The sequence below is a fragment of the Ixodes scapularis genome, unplaced genomic scaffold, assembly GCF_016920785.2.
Source record: "Ixodes scapularis isolate PalLabHiFi unplaced genomic scaffold, ASM1692078v2 PGA_scaffold1__304_contigs__length_218370807, whole genome shotgun sequence".
In the NCBI taxonomy this organism is placed as follows: Eukaryota; Metazoa; Arthropoda; class Arachnida; order Ixodida; family Ixodidae; genus Ixodes; species Ixodes scapularis.
In genome coordinates, this window is record NW_024609846.1 from 104185285 (window position 1) to 104206868 (window position 21584).

Sequence of the window (21584 nt, forward strand, 5' to 3'; positions counted from 1 at the left end):
GGGAAAATTGACGTCACGTGACCTGAACACCAATTGAATTTCCTGCTAAATTTAGCGGGAAATCGACGTCACGTGTCCTCAACAAAAATTCAATTCCCTGCTAAATTTAGCGGGAAATTGACGTCACGTGTCCTCAACAGAAATTCCCTGCTAAATTTGCCTGCTAAATTTAGCGGGAAATAGAATTTCTGTTAAGGTCACGTGACGTCAATTTTCCCGCTAAATCTAGCGGAAAAACTGAATTTGTTCATAGGTGACGTGACACCAAGTCATGTGACGTCATTTCCCCCAGTAACTTTAGTGGGGAAACTGAATTGGTGTTGAGCTCACGTGGCGTCCATTTTACATCTAAATTTAGTGGGAAAACTGTGGCAGGAGAGGAAGGTAAAGAGGAGGAGAAGGGGAGGGTACGGATGAGAAGGATGGTAGGATACGCAGGAGGAGGACGGGAGGGTGCCGAGGGCGAGGAGGGAGGAAAAATAAGCAGGAGGGGAGAGGAGGATGAAGAAAATAAGACGTTTACAATACCCTTAATTCCGAATTAGAGTGCAGCTCTTGAGGAGGAGGTAGGTTGCGGAGAGGAGGGTATGCCCCCTCTTCCTCCCAACACCTCCTAGAAACTAAGGCCGCAGCGCTCTTCTCGTGACGTCGAAAAGGAAGGCATCGGGGGCGCGCGTCGAAGCGAAGGCAACGCGCGTGGATCGACCGTCGTAACGTGCTTTCAGTCACATACGCGTGTCTTATTAGCTAAAATTAAAACTGCACATAGTAACGGGTCTAGAAAACATTTTATTCCTCGGGAAAAACATTACACCGCTAAATAATCGGTACGAAATGGCACGAGGTATGAGTATAAGACGTGTACATATAGAAAAATATGATTGTTGTAAGTCGAAAACATTGAGTCACGCAATTATTGCTGCGGCAATGCATATTTTATACAGAAATACTTCGACAAAATGGCGAGACACGCAGCCATTGGACACAGCAAAACAGATCAGAGTTAAAAATCAGGTAGACGTAGTCAACGCGGACACTAGACAAGTGCCACCTACGATCATGTAAGCGATGTTATCGCGTGCAGTCACTGAATTCTTGTGTTATACACCGGCCACATGGCAAAATTAATGTAACTTCGATCGAACGACATTATAAGGTCAACTCAGCTTGCGACGCTCTTATAATCACTCAAGACCGCGAGCTGATTAAATCCCATATCATTTAATGACAATATATTAACTTTTCTGCATGGCAGGGGTACTAAACTTACTATTTCCAGCCAACTAATTTACTTCTCCCTTTGGGATCGAGCTGCCTTAGAACAAAATAAAACTTATTGTGTATACAATAACACTATTACCTTAATACAGTTAAGGCAATAAAATAACATTAGTATAAATAAACAGATAAGCACAAACAACGCACTTTCAATAATCACACAAACTTGTTATTCACCTTTCAGTAAAAACTAGAACATTACCACGCATATTTACAAACCTCGACGCAACAGAACACGGATAACGACAAAGAACGAAATTCGATTCTATCACGAGATTAAAAAAAAAAAAAATCTACTGCAGCACTTCACTCGCGTCCTACATGACCAAGAAAGCCCGTACATAAGTTGTTTCTCACCTTTTGATCGTATCCATACATCCCGCAATATCCGCCACGAACACACTTGAGCACGAACTCCAAGAAGTCTTTCTCTGTCGAAAGAGAGGTCTATCGATAATCGACCAGTGTCATAGTTGACTAGTTGCCACACATTTCACTGAAACCGTAGCAGGATTTGTGCCGCGAATGCACGTAAATGACTTACCGCCGTATTCATAAACATTCCCCTACTCGACTCCAAACTCGACTCGACTTGAGTGGAGTACGGACGCGCGACTCCACTCGAAGTGCCATTCGTATTCACAGACGCGAATCGGCACTCACTCGAACTCGAGATTCCGTTCTCCACTCCAACAAGCTTGAGGACGTCTGGGAGCGAGATTATAGCCAAAGGTTTTATTTAAAACACCATTTTTACGTGAAAAGTAAATATATTCGTTCGTGTTATCTAAAAACGTGTACCATACAAACATCGAATTAGTGAACTACGAAGTTTTATTAAGGCAGCGTAAAGTTTAGACGTGTTTGAGCGGCAAAACGGACAAAGTCGTTACCTTGTCTGGCAACAAGCGCATTCGCTAGCTGCGTGTGTCGTTCTCTCGTCGACAGTCGTCTATCTCACGGTTTGTCGATTTCGTCTCGTTTTTTCTTGCTTTCGCCGCCCTTTGTCTACCGTGCAGCCCTGCTTCGTCGCCTCGCCGCCTCGCCGCCTCGCACGACAAATCATGGAGGACCCCAACGGCAACGACTCAGAAATGGCCGATACCGAAGAGCGGGCAGGGGCTCGTTTTATTTATACTGCGGAGGAGAAGGCGCTCCTCCAAGCGCTCGTAACGAAACATGCGCGAGTTCTTGAAAACAAGAAGACAAATAACTACTCGAAGGAGGCTAAACTTAAAGCTTGGGAGAAACTCAGCACCGAGTATAACAGCCAGCCAAACGTCCGCCCACGAAGCGCTAAGCAACTCAAGAAGCGTTGGGAGAACGAAAAATCCAGATACAAAAAAACCAAGTCCGACGAGACGAGAGACATCCACGCCGCGGGTAAGTCGACAATTTGCATATTTGGTAAACCGTTCCCGATGTGTAAAAAGTAAACATCGGAGAGAAGTCCTTTCGACCAGAACAATGCTATGTGCACGACGTCGTGCTCCTTTCCGGGTCTCGTATAAAACGAATTTTCAAAACGAGTTGTTCAAAGCTGTAGCGTAGCAAAGTTCGCTTCATACGCATGCAGCCGATCCAGGTTCGATCCAAAGTGGGCCTACTTCTTTGCTTTTTTCTTGACATATTTTTTTGTAGAACATTTGGCGTTATTGACATTTTTTTTTAACAATCGTCACTGAAAACAAATGAGGTCCCCGCATCTTGCCGGAAGCCTATTCTAACAAAGTGCCCAGCATTCAATTGCCCATAAGAAGGTTCCAGGTGGGCCTCCACTGGGTTGTGCTAGATTTTCTCTTCGTTAGGTTCGCTTTAGTCCCCTTAACAATTGTTTTTATCTCGCACGGAGGCGTTTCGAAAATTCAGTGTGCCCTTTGAATTGTTCGTCCCATACATTGTTCACTCTCTCCAATCTGAGCTTCAAATTCTTTGGTTTCTGTCACAGGAGGTGGGCCACGAACAAGCCGGCCGATGAGCCCCTCACTCATTCTTGTGGGAGCGGCGGCAGACCACATGGAGACAGTGGTGACAAATCTCTGCGACAGCGACAGGGCAAGAGACCGGCCAGTGCTGTCGCTGCCTCCGGCTGCAATGTTTGAAGCAATGGTGCGAGGCACTGAAGGCAATGACAATCACGCCTGCTGGAACGACGTGCCAGGTAACTGGGGGCTTTTGGATTGGGACAAATTTGCACCAACATGTCGGGGATGGGTACCGTGAGCCGTAACATGTCTACTTGTATTTGCGACTTGTATCATTTTAACAGCAAATCTGGAACAGAAAAAAAGGCACCGAAGCCTTTTTCTTTTATTGCTCGGCAACGTCTACACTATTGTACATATCTTCGAAGTTCCAAAATTGAAAATGCGAGCAGTGGGTCGTGACATAGTACTGATAGTACTGTGAATTGAAACCAAAACTAGTGGTTAATAGACCTGTTGCAAAGCGTACAGCGCCACGACGGCACAGAATTTTGGGAAGACTCGGTACAGATCACAAGCCTTCTCGTTGCGCTTCCGCGACAGCGAGTGAGTCGTGGCAGCTGCCGCCAGCAGCAGTCGCAGCCATCCGCCATCCCGCCAAACCGTCGTTGGCGGCGTACCGTATCTGTGGCAGTGGGCGCGTTAAGTCGGCGCTCTTTTACTCCTCCTACTCCGAGTGCGGCAACTAAACGGCGCATAGCGTACAGGAGCGCGACACACCGAGGCTGCGTTCCAAACCTACTCGAATGGATACGAGTTACCCTGGCGGATTATGTCACGCGACATCAAAAATAGAGAAACGCTGGACGCGGGTAGGTTTTCGACAACCACCTTTACCCTAGAGTTAGATCGAGTAAGTTTTGGAACACGGGCTTTCCCGCAACACATCGTAGGATAGCGGTGGCGCAGCAGGCGTTTGCGACTTTTATTCAAGCGCATGCCCGCATAAAGCTTTATGCCTGTGGTGCCGGGAACGCCATCCAGATTCGGCGACATTCGGGCATGTGCAGTTTCGTGGCTCCGGGTTCGTTCCTCCGACGTTGCGTCAACCGCATGTGGCGATGGCAACAATCGTAAAGAAACGTACGTCGCTGACGTTCGCGACAAAGCTTGAAATCATCCGCCGCGTTGAAAAAGGAGAAAAGAAGTCCAGCATTGCCGAAGCGTACAACATACTGCGAAGCACTTTGAGCACGCTGCTGAAGACGAAAAGTGACATCAAACCGAAGGCTGAACAAAGCAAGCACTCCAGCACACGCCGTGTTCGGACACTGGCCTTCGAAAAGGTGGAAAGATCACTTCACAAGTGGTTTATGGACGCAAGGGCTCGGAACATTCCGGCGTCAGGCCGATGCTTCAACAGAAAGCAAAGGACTTCGCATTCATCCACCAAGCACAAAACGTCGCCGCAAGTAGCGGGTGGCTGCAACGCTTCAAAGCCTGTTACAACATTGTCGGGAAGACGGTCTCACTTTTACGCTGCTACTGCAGTGCAATCGACGGTAGTGATCTGGCGCTGGTGGACTGCTTGGAGACAGTGGAGCCGGCCGTAATAAGGCATGCAGTCAGCTCCATGCAGCAATCTACGCTGCGGCAGTTTTTTTCGTCGGAATAAATAGTTCACCTTAACGCTTCACGTGAATACTATACTACGTTTCAACTTCCGTCCGAACGCAGCCAAAGCTACGTGTGGCCGGAGCCAATCACACGCCGGCAATTGGTCACGCGATCTCGCCTGCACTTGGTATCGCTCCGCTGCGCCGCTGGCCGTCCGCGCCGCCCGCGCTCGCCGAGTATTTTGTCTGCTACGGGTGTATCAACGAAATCGTCTGCTACAGGTTTAAAAAGTGACCTTTCACGTTCTGAAATTTAGTCGCAGGGGATGTCAGTACGTATGCTGGCCGCTGGCGTCTGTGTCCGAGCTTTCCACCTGTTCGGCATTTCGGCATAGTTTCGAGATGTAAGTAGACATTGCAAGATGCCCGACGACCCGGCCATTGATGTTTCCTTGTATTGTCTGGATATACCAGGGCTCGAGCCACAGTCCTTTCTACCAGCTTCTTGGCGTACAATGTGATCGGCAGGTAAAGGGGTGCCCTGATTTCGCTGTGTATCAGGGAATTGTAGTGGCCTGGACGCTTTTCTAGTTTACAAAGCATTTGCGGTACGACGTGCGGTACGACGCGGCCGGAGTCTCCTGCAGAATTGAAAAGTAGACATTCATTACGACCTCTCGCGCCTGACGCCCAGACATGCCTTTGCGAAAGGACATTTTGAAGAGACTCGGTGAGGAAAGCAACAAACAAGCAGCGAAGCACATGATTCGGTAATTACAGGAACAAAATCAAAACTGAGCGCTGCAGCCGTGTTGCCAGCGGGACGTACGTTTTTTCATCAAACCACATGTATCTACATATATTAATAAGAACTTAAACTTCAGATATTTAATTCCTTTAGTTGCAAATCATTCTCAGCAGTACACATCTGGAATATTGTGCAGCGTTTACGCACAAAGCAATTGTTTAAAAGGAATTACTTTTGCGGACTACTTTGCGATGCGTAAAAATGCTCTTCTCGAAGTTGCGAAGCGTCCGTCAGCCTTTGGCTGCGCTCGAACGGAAGCTGAAACGAAGTATAGTCATTTTTCGCCGTTAGCCTTTCACTGATTAAATCGCGCTGTACTTTGACGCTCTTTTTGTGTGTGACTTTGTATATCGAATTTTGATTATATCGAACTATTTCACGGTCCTTGCACTGTTCGATATAACGAGGTTTGACTAATTTGCCAACGCCTAGCTTTGAACATTTCTACGAAAGGCCCATGTGGCTGTTGGGCCTCTTCCCCTGTGTGCTTGCTCTTCCCCTAGCACTCACAGTGCCAATGTGCTTTGCACGCCCAGATGCTCCTGATCCGTCCGCCTCACCTCTCCAAGACAGCAGCGTTGGAGCTGCTTGTGTGACTCCGCCGGCAAGGAGCATTACCTGCCCCCGTGCTGAGCTGCCAAGCGGGGCATCCAGAAGAACTGGAAACCGCATCGCAGCACTGGAGCGGATCATGGCTCCCGAAAAAGAGGCCCGTGTAGACATCCTCGAGAGGGAAGATCGGCGGAAGGAGGCGCAACATTTAATGCAAATGCGCATACTCCGCAACAAGCTTTTTGAGCAGCGACGACGCGGACGGGCAGAGTTCCAGCTGCTCCAGCTGGAGAGAGAGATAAAGGTGGAGCAGCTGGCAGCCCTGCGCTGCAAGCTACAAGGGTGTGGAAATCACAATTAAATTTGGGTTCTTTCAGTTTAAAAGCATTCCGAGGATTTACTTATTTATTTTATGTGCGCTACATTGTAGTGAAACGATAGAACCTAATGTGTTTTGCATATTCGGAAGTTGAATGAAACAGCACACTACAATTGAAGGGAAGGGTAGGTCTTTCGTTAGCTCTGTGCTGGCCACAAGTCTTTCCCAGAATATGTTAGATTGACCAAATACGCGGAATTGGATTTGAAAATCAATTTATTCGAGCGCTTACTACTGAATTCGTGTCCAAGTATTTGCACGAGTCAGTGACGGGTCAAGAACAGAGTACAAGCTGGAGATGAGAAGTAGGATGGAAGCTTTAAGTGGAGAGGAGGTTTCTCCTCTCCACCTCAAGCTTCTGTCTGCTTCCTCCTCTCCAGCTTGTACACTATCCTTGACCTGTCATTGACTATAAACGTGTGCTACTGGTTGAATATCCCTATTGGAAACACAGTGCGATGATCTGTGTGCGTTTCAGTGAGCCGTTGATTGTGTCGACAGGGTCTGGAGGTGATGGCAGTACATGAGGACGCAGCCGCCTCCGGCGTCGGGGTACTGGTGGAGAGGGTAGAGCAGGTGGGCATGGCTCTTTTCGCAGCAGGGCCAGGTTGTGCAGTGCAGCACAGGCGGTGATGATGAGGGCTGACCGTTCCGCCTTGTACTGTAGCCGCATGTCCAGGCATGGGAAGCGTCGCTTGAACACTCCAAATGCCCGTTCGACCGAGTTCCTTGTTTTTAGGTGAGCTGCTTGGTACCTATATGGTGCAGCATTGGTAATGGAAGCAACGTTGCAAGATAACGGTCTTCAGGTGTAAAAATCGCCATTGCTGCAACCATCAGTATGGTTCAGTAACCTGTACAGTGCGGCCCATCCATGCTAGCTGCATTTTCGGCATTTTCTATTGCTTACCAGAGGCTACTGTTCTGCATACAGTGGTTTTGGCTGGTGTTTTCTACATTACCGTCTTAATTCAAGTTCTTGGCCCTAGTCCAATTCTAGTGACAAAAAGCAACAATTGACACCGACTAACTGTGACGAGGAAGAACAACAAATGTTCTCGAGGAAAATAAAAATAGAACTAAAATGTTGTATGCTACATACTTTTGAAACAAAAATTTGTCCACAGGAAGTGAATAATGCCAGCTTTTTTTGCCATACAAAGGCTTAAAGGTCATGAATCTAGCTGTGACAAAGATTTGCAGAACTAATAGTAACCAATAGGAACACTGTGGCTACAGCATCACTTCTTGTTAGCTGTTCTGAATTTCATGCCATTATTTCTTCCAACAAATTAGTACATACCTGCCCTTTGGGCTGTTGGCTACACCTGGGCTGGTCAGGGGCGTCAGAAGAAATGACATGCAGGCATAGCCTGCATCTCCGAGCAGCAGGTTAGGGATGCGCCGATTCTCGTACAGGACCCTTGCACGACTGTTATCGAATATCCTGCTGTCATGCACGGAGCCTGGCCATCTAGCAACAAGGTAAAAAAACTGCAGCTGGGGTCCTGTGATGGCCTGTGGATAGGAAGGAGCAGTACAGGGATGAGCAGGTTGCCATGATATGAACACAAGTGCTCAAGCTGATATTTCTACAATGATTAGTATATTTTTGACAAAGTGCATCTGCAAGCTTTGGAAATTAACTAGCATTTGAGTTCTCGCAGTTTTATGTGACGTAAGCTTCAATGTGGCTTAATTCCTAGGTTTTTCACGCAGTATAATAGAAGAGAATTTGAGCACGGGACAAAGTCTCCCTAATATTTTGTTCGAAAAGTATAATTCAAGGGGAAAATATCCCAGGTGAAAATCAGTCCACTTCCAGCTGGATTATGGAACTGGAAATGAGGCAGTCCACCTAGATTCCAGCTGGGTCCAGTTGGATTCCAGCTGGAATACAGCTGGACTGCCTCATTTCCAATTCCATAATCCAGCTGGAAGTGGACTGATTTTCACCTGACCGTTTGCTATAAAATAACAAAAGCCACCTCGGCACCCAATTAGATGTATGTTTCCAAACACAATACATAATTCTTGGTTTTGAACCCTCTCTAGCTGGCCCACCACCACTCTGCACTGTCGCAGAGTGCAGATCTCTCTACAAGTTCTAGTCTATATCAGTCACAATATCGCCGAGCTTTCACGTGCCGCACCGGGTCTTGGCGTGCCGTTGTTTTCAACTTACTTCGCTGCCGCTAACAGCACAGACAGAAGTGAACTTACCTGCACGTTGAGGGAGAAGAACCCCTTCCTGTTCCTGAAGACTTCCCCATTGGGACCGCCAGGTCCCTTTATTTTGACGTGGGTGCAGTCGATGCACCCAGTCACACTGGGGAACTTCCCGATGTTGTAGAAATCCCGCATGACCTCGTCGCAGTCGCCCTCCGGGAAATCCACGAGGCGGGGGAAGAGAGTCTCGGCGAGGACCCGGGAGACACGCTCGATTACGCGGCACACCGTCGGCTGCGACACGTTCACGAGGTCGCCCGTGACTACTTGAAAAGTCCCGGCGCCATAAAATCTCAGCGCTACGAGGAGCTGGAGCATCGGGGACAGTGGCAGGCCGCGACTGCTCTCGTTTGCTTCCAGCGGCAGGCACTGCAGGAGGCTTACGACTGTCGATTTTGTAAAACGATAGCGCACCAGGAACTCCCAATCGTTGAAATGCTCCAGCGGATTGAGCCGGTCCCGGCAACGTCGTCTCGGCACATCGACGTCCTGGTCGGGGTCTCGGTCGTCATGAAGAACTTCGTCCGTTCTCAACACGAAGTCGACGAAGTCGGCGAACGATGCGTCGGCCGCCATGACACTGAACGCACTCGAGTGACTCGAGTGGCCGTTCAAGGTAGCTCCGGCGCAGACTCGAGATCTCGAGTAAATTTTGGAGTTTCGAGTGGAGATTTTGGAGTCGAGTGGAGTTTCGAGTGGAGATTTGTTTATGAATCGCAAAACCACCCTCAAGTCGAGTTTCGAGTCGAGTTTCGAGTCGAGTAGCGTTTAAGAATACGGCGGTTAGGGTCGGTTGCACCAACGCCGCTTACCTTAACCCAAAGCGGCGCTTTCCTAAGCCGGCTTAGCGCCCTAAACCGAGCTTAGGTAAGCACGGGTTTAAATTCCGGTTGCACCAACGTTAAGCCGGCTTTACAGACGCGCCCCTAGCTAAACGCTGGATTTGCGTAGGGAATCTAGGGACAAACAGAGCAAACTAGGGAACGCTCAGAGCGACGAATACGATTGGCGGAGAGGAATCACGTGATGTAAACAAAAAAGAAAAAAGAAAAACTGCCGTAGTAGTCGTCGTCGGCGTCTGCTTTTCGCTGTATTTCTTCGGTGAGTAACAAATTAAAGGCCTCCAAATTCAATCATTTTTTCGTTTAACTTTCAATAACAGAATTCAAAGCTTCAAATAAACACGAATGCTCTTTACATCTTTGATTGTGTGTTTAATATCGGTTGATAACAGGATATTTTGACAGTGGTAGTAGTTTTCGTGCTCACATTTTGAGGCGAAGGAGCCATCGGGGGCCCCAAATCTCACCGAACGCGAGGACACTCTACTCGCTACATCGCTGAAGACAAAACATCATGGATATAAGTAGGCAGGTAAGATGACTACTAAAACCAAGTCAAGCCTGAGACCGATGAAGTTCAAAACAGTGACGAACTCGCCACGGCAGCTGCGAAAATGCCCGGAAATCTTCGAATAGAAGTCGTCGAGAGGTCAGGTCAAGAGTCCTTGCATCGACGGTACTCGTTGCTATCAGCAAGGTGACAGAACTGCACTGTACCGTCGTTGAACATCCGCTGCAGCCTCAAACGGACTTCAGTTTCACACTGTCGAGTTCAGAAAAAAAAAAAAAAAAAAAAAAAAAAAAAAACTCCCACTAGTACATTACATTGTGCCGATAAGAACGGTCGTCTCTTCGCATCACCTGCCCCAGCCTGCCCCGATACAGCAATGCACGAATCTAACATAGTAGTCGTTACGATTTGTCGTGACCACGAATGAAAGATATAAAGCAAAATATTCCTAAAAAATCGCGATCACCAAAAAAGTTACGGAGGACACAACAAGGCGCAACTTTCAACTGAATTTTATTGAAAACGTGTTGCGGTATATAGTCTCAACCATCGTCACAATGACAACACACGACAAAAGTAAAGGGAAAACACCATCACAGAGCACAACTCGGAAACAACAGTATCTCGTTCTCGGGAAACGAATGAAAGATATAAAGCAAAGTATATAAAAAAAAATGCGATCACCAAAAAAGTTACAGTTATGGAACGATACAGTTTTCTGAAGCCAAGATTCTACTCGCGAGATAAGGAAAATTCACTGAAGATCGTCTCAAAACTCAGAAAACGAAAGAAATTGAATTTTCGCTGTTTTATTACTTAAAAGCGCCGCAATCTAATGCAAATGGCAGAGGTGTCGACAATCAGCTGATCGCCGAGATCATGTACTGCCACTATTCAACGCGCTGATCAGATTGAAGGATACGCGTTGCAAGTGTAAATAAACAAGGTGGTAAATAACAATACGTTACAGCTATGCGAAAATAAGTAAGTACATACGAATAAGCTCGTTGACAGAAGAACCAACGGGAATACAGACGTGAGCCCCACAGCTCCGTACGTTTCTCGGTTAGGGCTAACACGCCCTGAAAGTGGAGAGCCAACTTGAAAACAGGGGTCGATAAACACTTCACACGACAATATTTTGCATCCTTGTCACAATCGAAAGTCATTTTGTCGAGACTTTCACGCTGATGTAGCCTAAAACACTTTGCACAACCAATTTCGTCCACCGCGTCGACCGTGACAAACCAGCCGCCATGTTTTTAATCCAGGATTAAGAAACAACCAGAAGCAAAGCGCCCAATGTTGGGCGCTCAAGTTAAGCGTAGTTTAGTGCTAGGTTTAGCGATAAGCGAGTTTGGTGCAACCGAACGAAACCGAAACTAAGCTTAAGTTCCCGGCTAAGCTCCGCTTTGCGCTAAGCGACGTTGGTGCAACCGGCCCTTAGCATCAAACGAAAAAAAAAAAAAAAAAAACTACCCGAGATTGCGGTGACGACAGAAAAACGACAAGAAGAAGGAAACTAATCTCAAAAGAACAACACAGAAGAGCAGCGGCGACGAAAGGCTTAATGTTGCCGACACATCTCTTGCTCGTGTGCGCTCCCTGCGGCAATGACTGGAATTTTTTTTCGGTTTCGTTCCCTTCTGAAATGTCTGAGGGTTCCTTTTCAGACAGTCAGCAGCTCACACACAACGTAAATTTGCCAGAATCGGAGCCCATAAGCGGGAAGAAAATGTCGCACCGGGCCGGTTTATTCGAAGAGTGTGGGACCTGGGGAGCTGCGGGACTGCACGTAATCCCGCGGTTACGGGGATAATCATAAATACAAATTTGGTACTTTCAACCTTGGTAACGGGTGGTATATTACGTTTACATTATATATTGTGGAGATCTGGCTGCCCTCCTCCGCGCTTACCCTCCGGGCCACAGATTCCAGCCATTCGGGCTTCGTCGTGGGCCCGGCAGAAGCTTAACGCGCCCTGCCTCAGAGATGCCTCATGCCCCGGGGGAGGGGGTCTTTGATGGCCTTGCGCACCGCAAGATCCGGCTAAACCACTCCCCTAAGCCAACTGACGTCACGCGACTGGCTTCTCAGAACAGAGGGGCCAAGGCTTGAAAAGGGGACGCGGGACAAAGGGAGGCTCAAGGGAGGAAGTGGCCGAGTGGGCTAACGCGTCTCAGCTCGGAGCGTGGAGCGAAAGCTTGCGCTGGGAACCTCCTGGGTTCGATCCCCGCCGCCCCCGCCCGTTTCGATCTGGATGAGTTTCGTACCGGCACGCGTTCGTGTGATCACTACTGCGTGATGCACGTTAAAAACCCCAGGTTAGCGGTTGTACCGCACTGGCCAAATTTCTCATCTACAGCTAAAAGACCGATTACCCGTTAAGGCGCATCTCCATCAAGGCTGTATAAACATAAAGAGCAAGCCAATTTTTATTTTTTAAGGGAGGCTCTTTCGAACAGCGGACAGCAAGAAGCGCGCTGCGGTGACCGGAGAGAAGAGGCTGGCGCAGGAATCGACGGGGAGACGCACACTGGCGCGGGGCAGTGCAGGCGCTACGTGGAGCTGCGGACTCGACGAACGGACCGGACAGCGACCCCTGGACGACGACGTCGCAATGACGCGGTGTGGACGACTACCGCAGGGACATGGAGTAGCTGCAGTGGCAGCGGACTACCCTCCGGTCTCGCTGATGACCGTTCCCCGATCCCGAAACCCCCCAGACAATAAGTGAGTGAATAAACCCTTTTGCCGAGAGCGAAGTATCGCCGTGTCATGTTCATCCGGGGACAGGGTCTGAGGGAATCGGAGTTAGAAGCCCGAAAATATATAATAAATTGTACAAGACTGCGCTTTTAAAACGTATATTGATATCGGATAAACGCGCACGAACACCACCGCGCCGCTCGACAAGATGAATTTTTTTCACGTCGATACCAGATACTTTCTCACGTAGTTGCGCCATGGCCTTCCTTCTCCGACATTGTGACGTGACCACTCGGAGTGCTACGGCCTTCTTTCTAGGAGGTGTTGCTCCTTCCCTCTTCCCCCTCCACTCCTCCGTTTCCCTCTCCCTCTTCTCCCCTCCTCCTCCCTTCCTCCTCCCCCTCCTTCGTAACGTCACTCGCGACGTCACACGTGGGACGTTATTATGGGAAACGTCCCATATTGCAAAGCGCGGTTACGCCGACGGCAACGGCGACGCCGCTCAAGCCGGAAACGGGCGCCTAAGAGCTGCCCTTTAAAAGCAAAAGGAGGAGGAAGATGAGAGGGGAGGTTAGAACATAGGTTACAAGAGCGTTCCCCCCTTTAGGGAGGATTATGTAGACCCTTTTTTTCTAAGAGTGTAGAGCGAATCAACGTGGGTGAAAAAGGCGCAGATAGGCAACAGAATACCACTTTATTTTATTTCTCATTCCATAGCTGCATGAGATCTGTGCCCAAAGTCATCTCGTCAATCCTGGCTTGCATGCGTTGGATTTGCCCTGGTGTAAAAAATTCCTTCCAGTCATTCACTTTTCCTTTCCGAAAGAACTTAAAGTCCTTCTCCTCATTCCTCTCTGACGTGGCATTCTTGCCCCTGCCCATAGGTGTGGACAGACCACCGAAGAGCCCTGAGAACACCTGTGCTCCCGGCTCCAGGACGCGGCTCATGAAGTCGAAGCTGCTTTTGTTCAAGATCTCCCGAAACATCTCTTGGTCGCCCTCGAGCATCTTTCCGTACTCTTCACCCAGAAAATAGGCGAGTTTCAGCATCATTCCCGGGGTATCCGCTTTCAGTTGCTCGTACGTGAAGAAAAAGACGTTCGGGTCGTCCTTGCGGGCGTACCCGTGGAGCACGTGATCGAAGTAGTCCCCGTAGCAGAGGTCTCCCGTCACAAAAGCCTCGAAGAAGTCGTCGAAGCTGCCGTCTTCGAACTGGAACTCAGTTATGCCCCGCATGAAATGGTAGAGCGACACACACGTGTCCCACGGATTCCGAGCGACGTACACGTACTTTGCCTTGTCGTTGAAGTTCTGCAGGAGCAGTTTTTGGTGGGTCGTCACCATCCTCGGCAAAGGCAAGCCTTCTAGGGCCTCCGGACCGTGGTTTTCCAGGCGGGGAGATCGTCTGACTAAGTCGGGAAAGCTGGTCGCGCCCTGTCCGCGACCTAGGATGAGTTGGATGATGTGCATCATCCACTGGGTCCCGCTCTTGGGGTAGGTCACGACGATTATGTCTCCGTCGCCCGGTCTGTAAACGACAGCCTTGAGGGCCATTGCGGGAGGGACGAGAGGAGAGTATCTAATGCCATCGACGAATTGAGAGAGCGGAACTCGGCGCTGACGGTCCATAGTGGTTGAAAGTCGTTGTGATCGGATGTATACCTGTGGGGTAGACATGATTCTTGTTAGGTTGCTTGTGGTCGTTTCCTACGTATACGGTGGTTCTAAGGATATATACGTATAGCGCAGAGATACTGGCCAATTGATCCAGACCAGCATTTGACATAGGTAGACATATCCATTAAAGGGGTTATCACACTGGGGAGAAATCCCTCATTATGCTCCGGGATTCGCATCACGTGGTAACAACGTCACGTTTTTGCACTGAGCCGCGTGATGTGGAGATTCCAAGGAGATAGGGGAGGTTATGCTCGGGTTGCACAAACGCTCCCCGCCTCGATGTGAGATCTCTTTGCAAGTTACGGTATCGTGTTTGCGTCTTTGGCAAGTTTACAGATTTTGCTCAGCAAGATGCCGGCGGTGGCATCGCGGTCGCCTAACTTGTGGTGGCTTGCGCTGTTGCGCGTGTTGTCCGAGGCTCCCGAAGGAGTCTTCGATATTCATCAATGCCGTTATTAAGCCGCTTCTCACACGACTGGTTTTCGATTCCACGTCCTTTGTATAGCATCTACCGATTCAAAAAGCATATTCTTTTTAGCAGGAAGAAGTTTATCGTGTTCTACATCTAACAGCGGTGCTGCCATAAAAATAGTAATTGTCTTGCTTGTATGTTTAAACAGCCTTGAAGTTGGTATGCTTCAACCTGTCTCTCAAATGTAAACTCAATTGCACTCTTTATGATTAAGTTCAAATGAATGGATATTGATTTCTAGATAACAAACTCAATTGCATTCTTAATGAGTTAATTCAAAAATAATGTGGGATATTGCATTCTTAATGAACATACCAAATTACAATCTTAACAAACAAACTCAATTGCATTCTTAATGAGTAAATTCGAAAGAATGTATATTGACTTTTTTATGACCAAACTCAATTGCATTCCTGAGGTCCTAATGAGTAAATACAGTGTAATCGATATTGAGTTTCTTACGATAAAACTCATATTAGGCGTTGAGTTTATGTTGGGGAGGAATAGAGTAGCAACTCAATTGAAACTCATTGACCATTTTTGTAAGGGATACGCGGTATATAGGCCAGTGGATAGTGCAAGATGGGACGCCAGGACGCCGCTTCGCGTCAGCATTAAATGGTCGCGACTCGCGGACGCTAGCAAAAGCGCACCTTTTGTAGTCGCGTCTCGTAGACGCTACAGCGCCCCCTGACCGAGAAAGACAGGCCACAGCTGACAAGTCTGACGGCTGCCTGCGCTATGATGAAAGTGAGCAATCCAAGCAGCGCTGCAAATGCATCGTCTCATTATGTTTCGGTACGTTTGCTGGCGCCGACTGCAGTCAAGGACATTTAAATTGAACCCCGTAACTAATGACGTCACAACATGGCGCTCTGCTCCAAACAAACCGTTGCTAGGGCCGTTGGTATGGACAAATGCACGGGGGCTCAACGTGAGGTTAGAAATTAACTAATCAAAAAGTAAATATTTTTTTTTTGTAAGCATTGCGTCTTCTCAATTTGTATGCCCATTATCTTGTTCTGTCGTCTCAGTCGATATAAAGTGACGACAAAATCCCGTAATCAATTAAGTTTTACAACCGGTTTTGCCTTGCTAGCAGACGACGCGATGGCTTCGCAGGGATTGTGTTTCTTTCTGAGGGACTAGGCGACTGCGTTGAATGAAGTTGGTGACGATCGACGAAATTTCTATTCTCGGGGTCAACTTTCTGCGGGATTTCGGAAGCGAAGAGTGCCCGTGCGCCCTGCTTTGATCAACGCTCGAGGTGCGCGAGAGCCCGAGCGCGCGAACGCCTTCCCGTACGCGGAGCTCGCTTCCGCAATTCTCGAGAAGGTGAAAACACTGTGAAGCCGAATCACGTACGACGACGACGACGTGATGTGTACCAAGGTAAAATTGCGCGCCAGCACAGATTTCAAGGAGTGGTGACAGTACGGAAGTTGCTTCAGAGCACATTAATGTCATCAAACGAACTGTCCGTAACAGATATATTTAACTTGCTCGATGTAATTATCTAGATCCTTTCATATTTGGAGACTTACTTAAAACTCAGCACTCAGTAGAATTTTTTTACCAGTGTGAAGATTACAAGAAGGTTCGCAACACACACTTGCGAGCTTGAAAAACGAAGTTTGGCGTCTTGAACCGCTCATGTCATAGCGAATACCACTGGTCGTTTTGGAGCGCGCCGGGATATATTTTTCTGGAGCGCACCTATTTCGCTGTGCGATCGGGATCGAGACGGACGTGGTCCATTCGTCGCTTTAGATCACCTCCCACTCCAGATCTCGATCCGGATCCGAGAAACTTCGGCGGATTCGACTGGAAGCCAGCCTGGCCAGCCCTTGGCGCGCACACGTGACTTCCTTTATCGCCGAGCATCTAGCCTCGGAAGCATTCGTAATGGTCGCTCGCGAAGTGCCGCCCACTTTACTGCTGCTGCTGCTTAATGACAGTTCGTCATCAAATTGCTTGAGCAGCTCCTCCAGCAGCAGCGGCTCGAATAGCATGCAGCGACGACGAGGATTGATTGAATGTCCCGTATTATTTTGACCGCCTTTAAGGACCTCCACAGGAGAAACCGAATATCGAGACGTAATTGGACATCGTTCACCAGTATTCCGATGAAGAGGCAAGTGGACTAGTCTGATGCACACCGTTGTACAGCGGCCCGTATACCAAACGTTGACCCTGTAATTGCGGTAAGAACAAAGTACAGGCCTCAAAAGACTGTGGGGATTGTGATCCCTCAACATTCTGTCGCGTCAGCGTTTTGGCGCGCCGTGGCGGCCGCGCTGGCGTAGCGAGAGGTGGCGCTGCTTACCACTGTGAGTGGCTTCCTGCTCTCCCCCTTGGGGCGATCTCCGTAACGAACCCCCGCACAAAGGAGATCGACGTGTCGCTCCTTGATTGGCCACTTCGCCCCCGCCGTTATCTTAAAACCAGCGGACAGCAGTCTCGCTTCTCGCTTCTTCCTGGGATTCGGCGGCGGCGACAACGGGGACCCTTCCGGCGCACCGGTGAGCGTTTACCCCGTCCTTTGTACCTTTGTGAACGACCGTTCGGCCGTGGGCGATCTCCACACCGACGGCGTTCACCAGCTTATAGCCGCTGTATTGTTGTTATTTGTTTCATTGTAAATAAAAACAGTTTATCACCGTTACCAACGTGACTGGTGTCTGTTTGCGCTCAACGAGCAGCATGCCACGCGAGTACGAATCCGCTTCGCGGTAGAGCGTCTCGCCGCGAACGTGGAACTCCCAAAGGCAGTGGCCCTAAGGAGAACCACAATTTGGCGCCCAACAAAAGGGCTGACGACCAGAATTCCGGTACGTCTGTGTGTGGCGACTGCTGCCGAGTGACGAGTCTTCGCGCAACCAGCGCTTACCGTGACGATGCAGACCGACTTCTCGGATTTGCTCACGCTGGCGACCGCGGCCGACGCATTCGCGCGGCCCCCACTTCAACGAGAAGCGCCCTACGGCGCACCCCTGGAGCCGAGCGTGGTTCTGACGCCATTGCGAACGGGCGCCATCGCTCCCGGATCTTCCCTGAACACACGTGCTCCGCCGCCGGCACAAAGCGAAGCCTATCGGTCTCCCCACGGAGAAACCGCTGCGGCGCCTCACCACACCTTGCTCGAAAACGCGGCACGTGTGATTGAGAGTCTGACAGGTGCGTTGCGAACGACAACACTCGCACCACAGGCCCAACGACCTCCGGTCCGAATTCCCGTCCCGACTTATCGGGGTTACGCAGACAGAGCGAGCGCTACGGACTTCCTTGACGATTTACGGAAGTACCAACGCGCGATGGGAATGTCCGATCGTGAAATACTTGAGCGCATTCTGCCAATCGCGCTCGTCGACGAAGCCGCCCGCTGGTTCCGACTTGTCGGTGACCAACCCGGAACGCTCGATCAGTTCCGAGAGGCGTTCCGCCGCGAATTCCTTCCCGCCGACTACGAGAGAAGGATGCGGCGGGAGCTCGAACAGCGAACCCAGCATCCGGACGAGTCCCTGCTGGAGTTCGTACGAGCCATGCAAGAGCTCTTCGAGCTCGCAGAACCCTCAGCTCCCAATGCAGAGCGAGTGGAACGCGTCATACGCCAAAGCCACCCGACTTTCGCTGCGTATCTTCGAGGCAGCCGTTTCCGCGACCTGAACGAGCTCGCCTCCGAGGCCCGGCGCCTTCAGGGTGACATTATCGCTGCCCGTGCGTACCGGCCTCCGCCTCCAGCGTCAGCGGCCCTCGAACCGCGCTGCGCGTGCAGCGGGGACACGCCATCCCGAGGACCGAGGCGCTACGATTCCGCAAACTATGCGGAAGATCGGGGCCAAGACACGTACGCAATCTCAGATCGTGCGCTCGACCCGTACTCCCACGGTAGACGAACAAGCCGGCCGACGCCGCAGTTCAGAACCACCGACTCGCGCCCCAACGAGGCAGCGAGGCAGGAGGAAACGAGGATCCCTCAATCTCAGCGAGCCGATGCACGCTACGACAGAGCCGGCGAAAACCAAAACGCACGGCGGAACCCCCAGCGAGGCGACGACAGAAGATGTTTTCGGTGCAATCGCCCCGGTCATCTCGCTCGCCAGTGCCCGGAGCGGCCGGACACGGAATCGCACCGTGCGGGAAACGAGCAAAGCCACCGGTAAACGGCCCTTGGACGGACGGACCGGTGGCTAACAAAGAATCAGAGGGTCCCATGGCCACTCTTTTGCCGACCGCCTACAGAATAGGCTTCCCGACCGGCACGCCGGCCCCGTTCATTTCTGTAACGATCGCCGGCAAGGCATTCAAGGCACTCCTCGACACCGGAGCAAGCGCTTCGATGTTCGGCGACGAAGTGTTGACTCACCTCCGACAGAATTCTGTCCGACTCCGAGAATGCAACACTGCCTTTCGCCTAGCCTGCGGAACCGCCCTTTCGGCTGGTACCGCGCGGCTGGTCGCGAGATGGGAGAATCGAGTAAGACGACAACGCTTCGTTCATCTCCCTGGCCTATCGGTGCCCATTATTTTGGGCAGAGACTTCCTTGCCAAAACAGGCATTGTAATCGACGTCAGCAGCGCAGGCTATCGGGAGGGCACGTTTGCACCCCTGAAACCCTTCTGCGAACCCCCGGCCGTACCGCCAACGCCACCATTGGCGCACGCGACGAGCCGTCGAGAGGAACCGAGGGACTCCCTAAACCGGGTCATTGACCCCAAGACACCGAGTCCAGCGCCGATGGCAGCAAGCGCCGCCCCCATCGGGGAAATGACGCACCCACTGCTCACGCAATCATGCAGCGTGTCAGGGCGAGAAAGAGCCCGACTGTCGTCGTTGTTGCGCCGCTATGACGCAATGTTCACGGACCGACCGGGCTGCACAAACGAAGTACGACATCGCATTGACACGGGCGACGAACTGCCAAGAAGGCAGAACGCGCGACCCGTAAGCTTGGCTAAACGAAAAGCCATCGACCGTGCCCTGGACGAAATGATCGACACCGGAGTTGTCCGGCGATCTAACAGCCCCTGGGCATTCCCCGTGGTGCTGGTCCCGAAGAAAGACGGCAGCTCACGTCTTTGCGTGGACTACCGCCGTCTGAACGACGTCACACGAAAGGACGCCTACCCGCTACCGAGCATCGACTCGATTCTGTCCAACTTGGGCAGTGCGCGGTACTTCACCACCCTGGACGCTAGCCGAGGCTACCTCCAGGTTCGGATGGAGCCAGGTGACGAGGCAAAAACAGCCTTCTGTTGTCACCGCGGGCTTTTCGAATTCACGCGAATGCCCTTCGGCCTGTGCGGAGCGCCTATGACGTTCCAGCGATTGATCGACCGAGTACTGGGAGAAGCCAAATGGAAACACGCAATGGCCTATCTCGACGATATTGTCGTCTACTCCAACACCTTCGAAGATCACCTACGTCATCTCGAGGACGTACTCGACCGGCTAAAAGCCGCGGGAATGACCCTGAACCCCGAAAAGGCTCAAATAGCCGAAACCCGCATCGCCTTGCTCGGGTTCGAACTTGATCGCGGGCGCCTTGCGCCAGATCCCTACAAACTACAGGCAATCCTGGAGTTTCCTGCGCCAACCGACGTGAGCTCCCTCCGTCGCTACCTGGGAATGGTGAACTTCTATCGCCAATTCATCCCAAACTGCGCGACGCTTCAAGCACCACTGACACGCCTATTGCGAAAGTCCGTGAGTTGGAGCTGGGGTCCCGAGCAGGAAGCGGCCTTTCGCCGCACCTCCCGAGCGCTCGCGGACACAGCTGAACTCAAGCTACCCGACTTGAACAAGCCCTTTCTGATCCAAACAGATGCCAGCAATCTTGGCTTGGGCGCGGTCCTGCTCCAACAGCACGAAGGTGTACTCCGACCGGTGGCATTCGCCAGCCGCTCGTTGACGCCAGCTGAAAAGAACTACAGCACATGCGAACAAGAGTGCTTGGCCATCGTCTTTGCACTCCGGCGTTTCGACATTTATGTCGACGGGACCACTTTCGTGATCGAAACAGATCACCAAAGCCTAATATGGCTCTCCCGACTTCGCGAACCCGCTGGTCGCTTGGCAAGATGGGCTTTGATGCTGCAAAAATACGACTACGTCGTGCGGTACCGGAAAGGCAGCACAAACGTGGTGGCGGACGCAATGTCACGAGCCCCCGTAGACTGCATACAAATTTCCGCAAAGACCCAGGCCGAGCCAACGACATCCACATTGTCAGGCGAAGCCGTGACTCAGTCCCAAAGGGAGGCAGCAGATCTGACCACCCCGGACGAGACGATCAACCACCTAGACGCAGTGAGCGCCGTGGGAATCGTGTTCAGCAAAGAAGAGCTTCTGAAAGCCCAGCAGAATGATCCGTTTTGTCGAAAGGTGATCGACGGACTCGCGGAAGAGTCGGACGCCGTGGAGGCGGGCGGTGCGACCGCCGGGCGCAACACTACTGGTATTGTAGTAGGCGCCGAGTGCCGGGACGTACCTGGTATTGGTGCGGGCACGGAGGATTCATATCTGCTGAGCAATGACGGGCTCTTGCTGAGGTACATACCCTCCGAGAACGACTCCGACGA

The 21584-nt window shown here is 50.7% G+C and overlaps 2 protein-coding genes across 2 annotated transcripts; one reads left to right on the forward strand and one right to left on the reverse strand.

Moving 5' to 3' along the window:
• The first annotated feature begins 1894 nt into the window (after positions 1-1894).
• Positions 1895-7855, forward strand: LOC115320822 (myb/SANT-like DNA-binding domain-containing protein 3). The gene is made up of 3 exons (XM_040214277.3): positions 1895-2661; positions 3227-3439; positions 6164-7855. Exons 1-3 carry the CDS (start codon positions 2343-2345, stop codon positions 6538-6540), a joined length of 909 nt encoding a protein of 302 aa, XP_040070211.1. The 5' UTR covers positions 1895-2342; the 3' UTR covers positions 6541-7855.
• Positions 7856-13549: 5694 nt separating this feature from the next.
• LOC8028783 (sulfotransferase ssu-1-like) lies at positions 13550-14479 on the reverse strand. The gene has a single exon (XM_002401515.3). It carries the CDS (start codon positions 14477-14479, stop codon positions 13550-13552), a length of 930 nt encoding a protein of 309 aa, XP_002401559.3.
• Positions 14480-21584: the final 7105 nt, after the last annotated feature.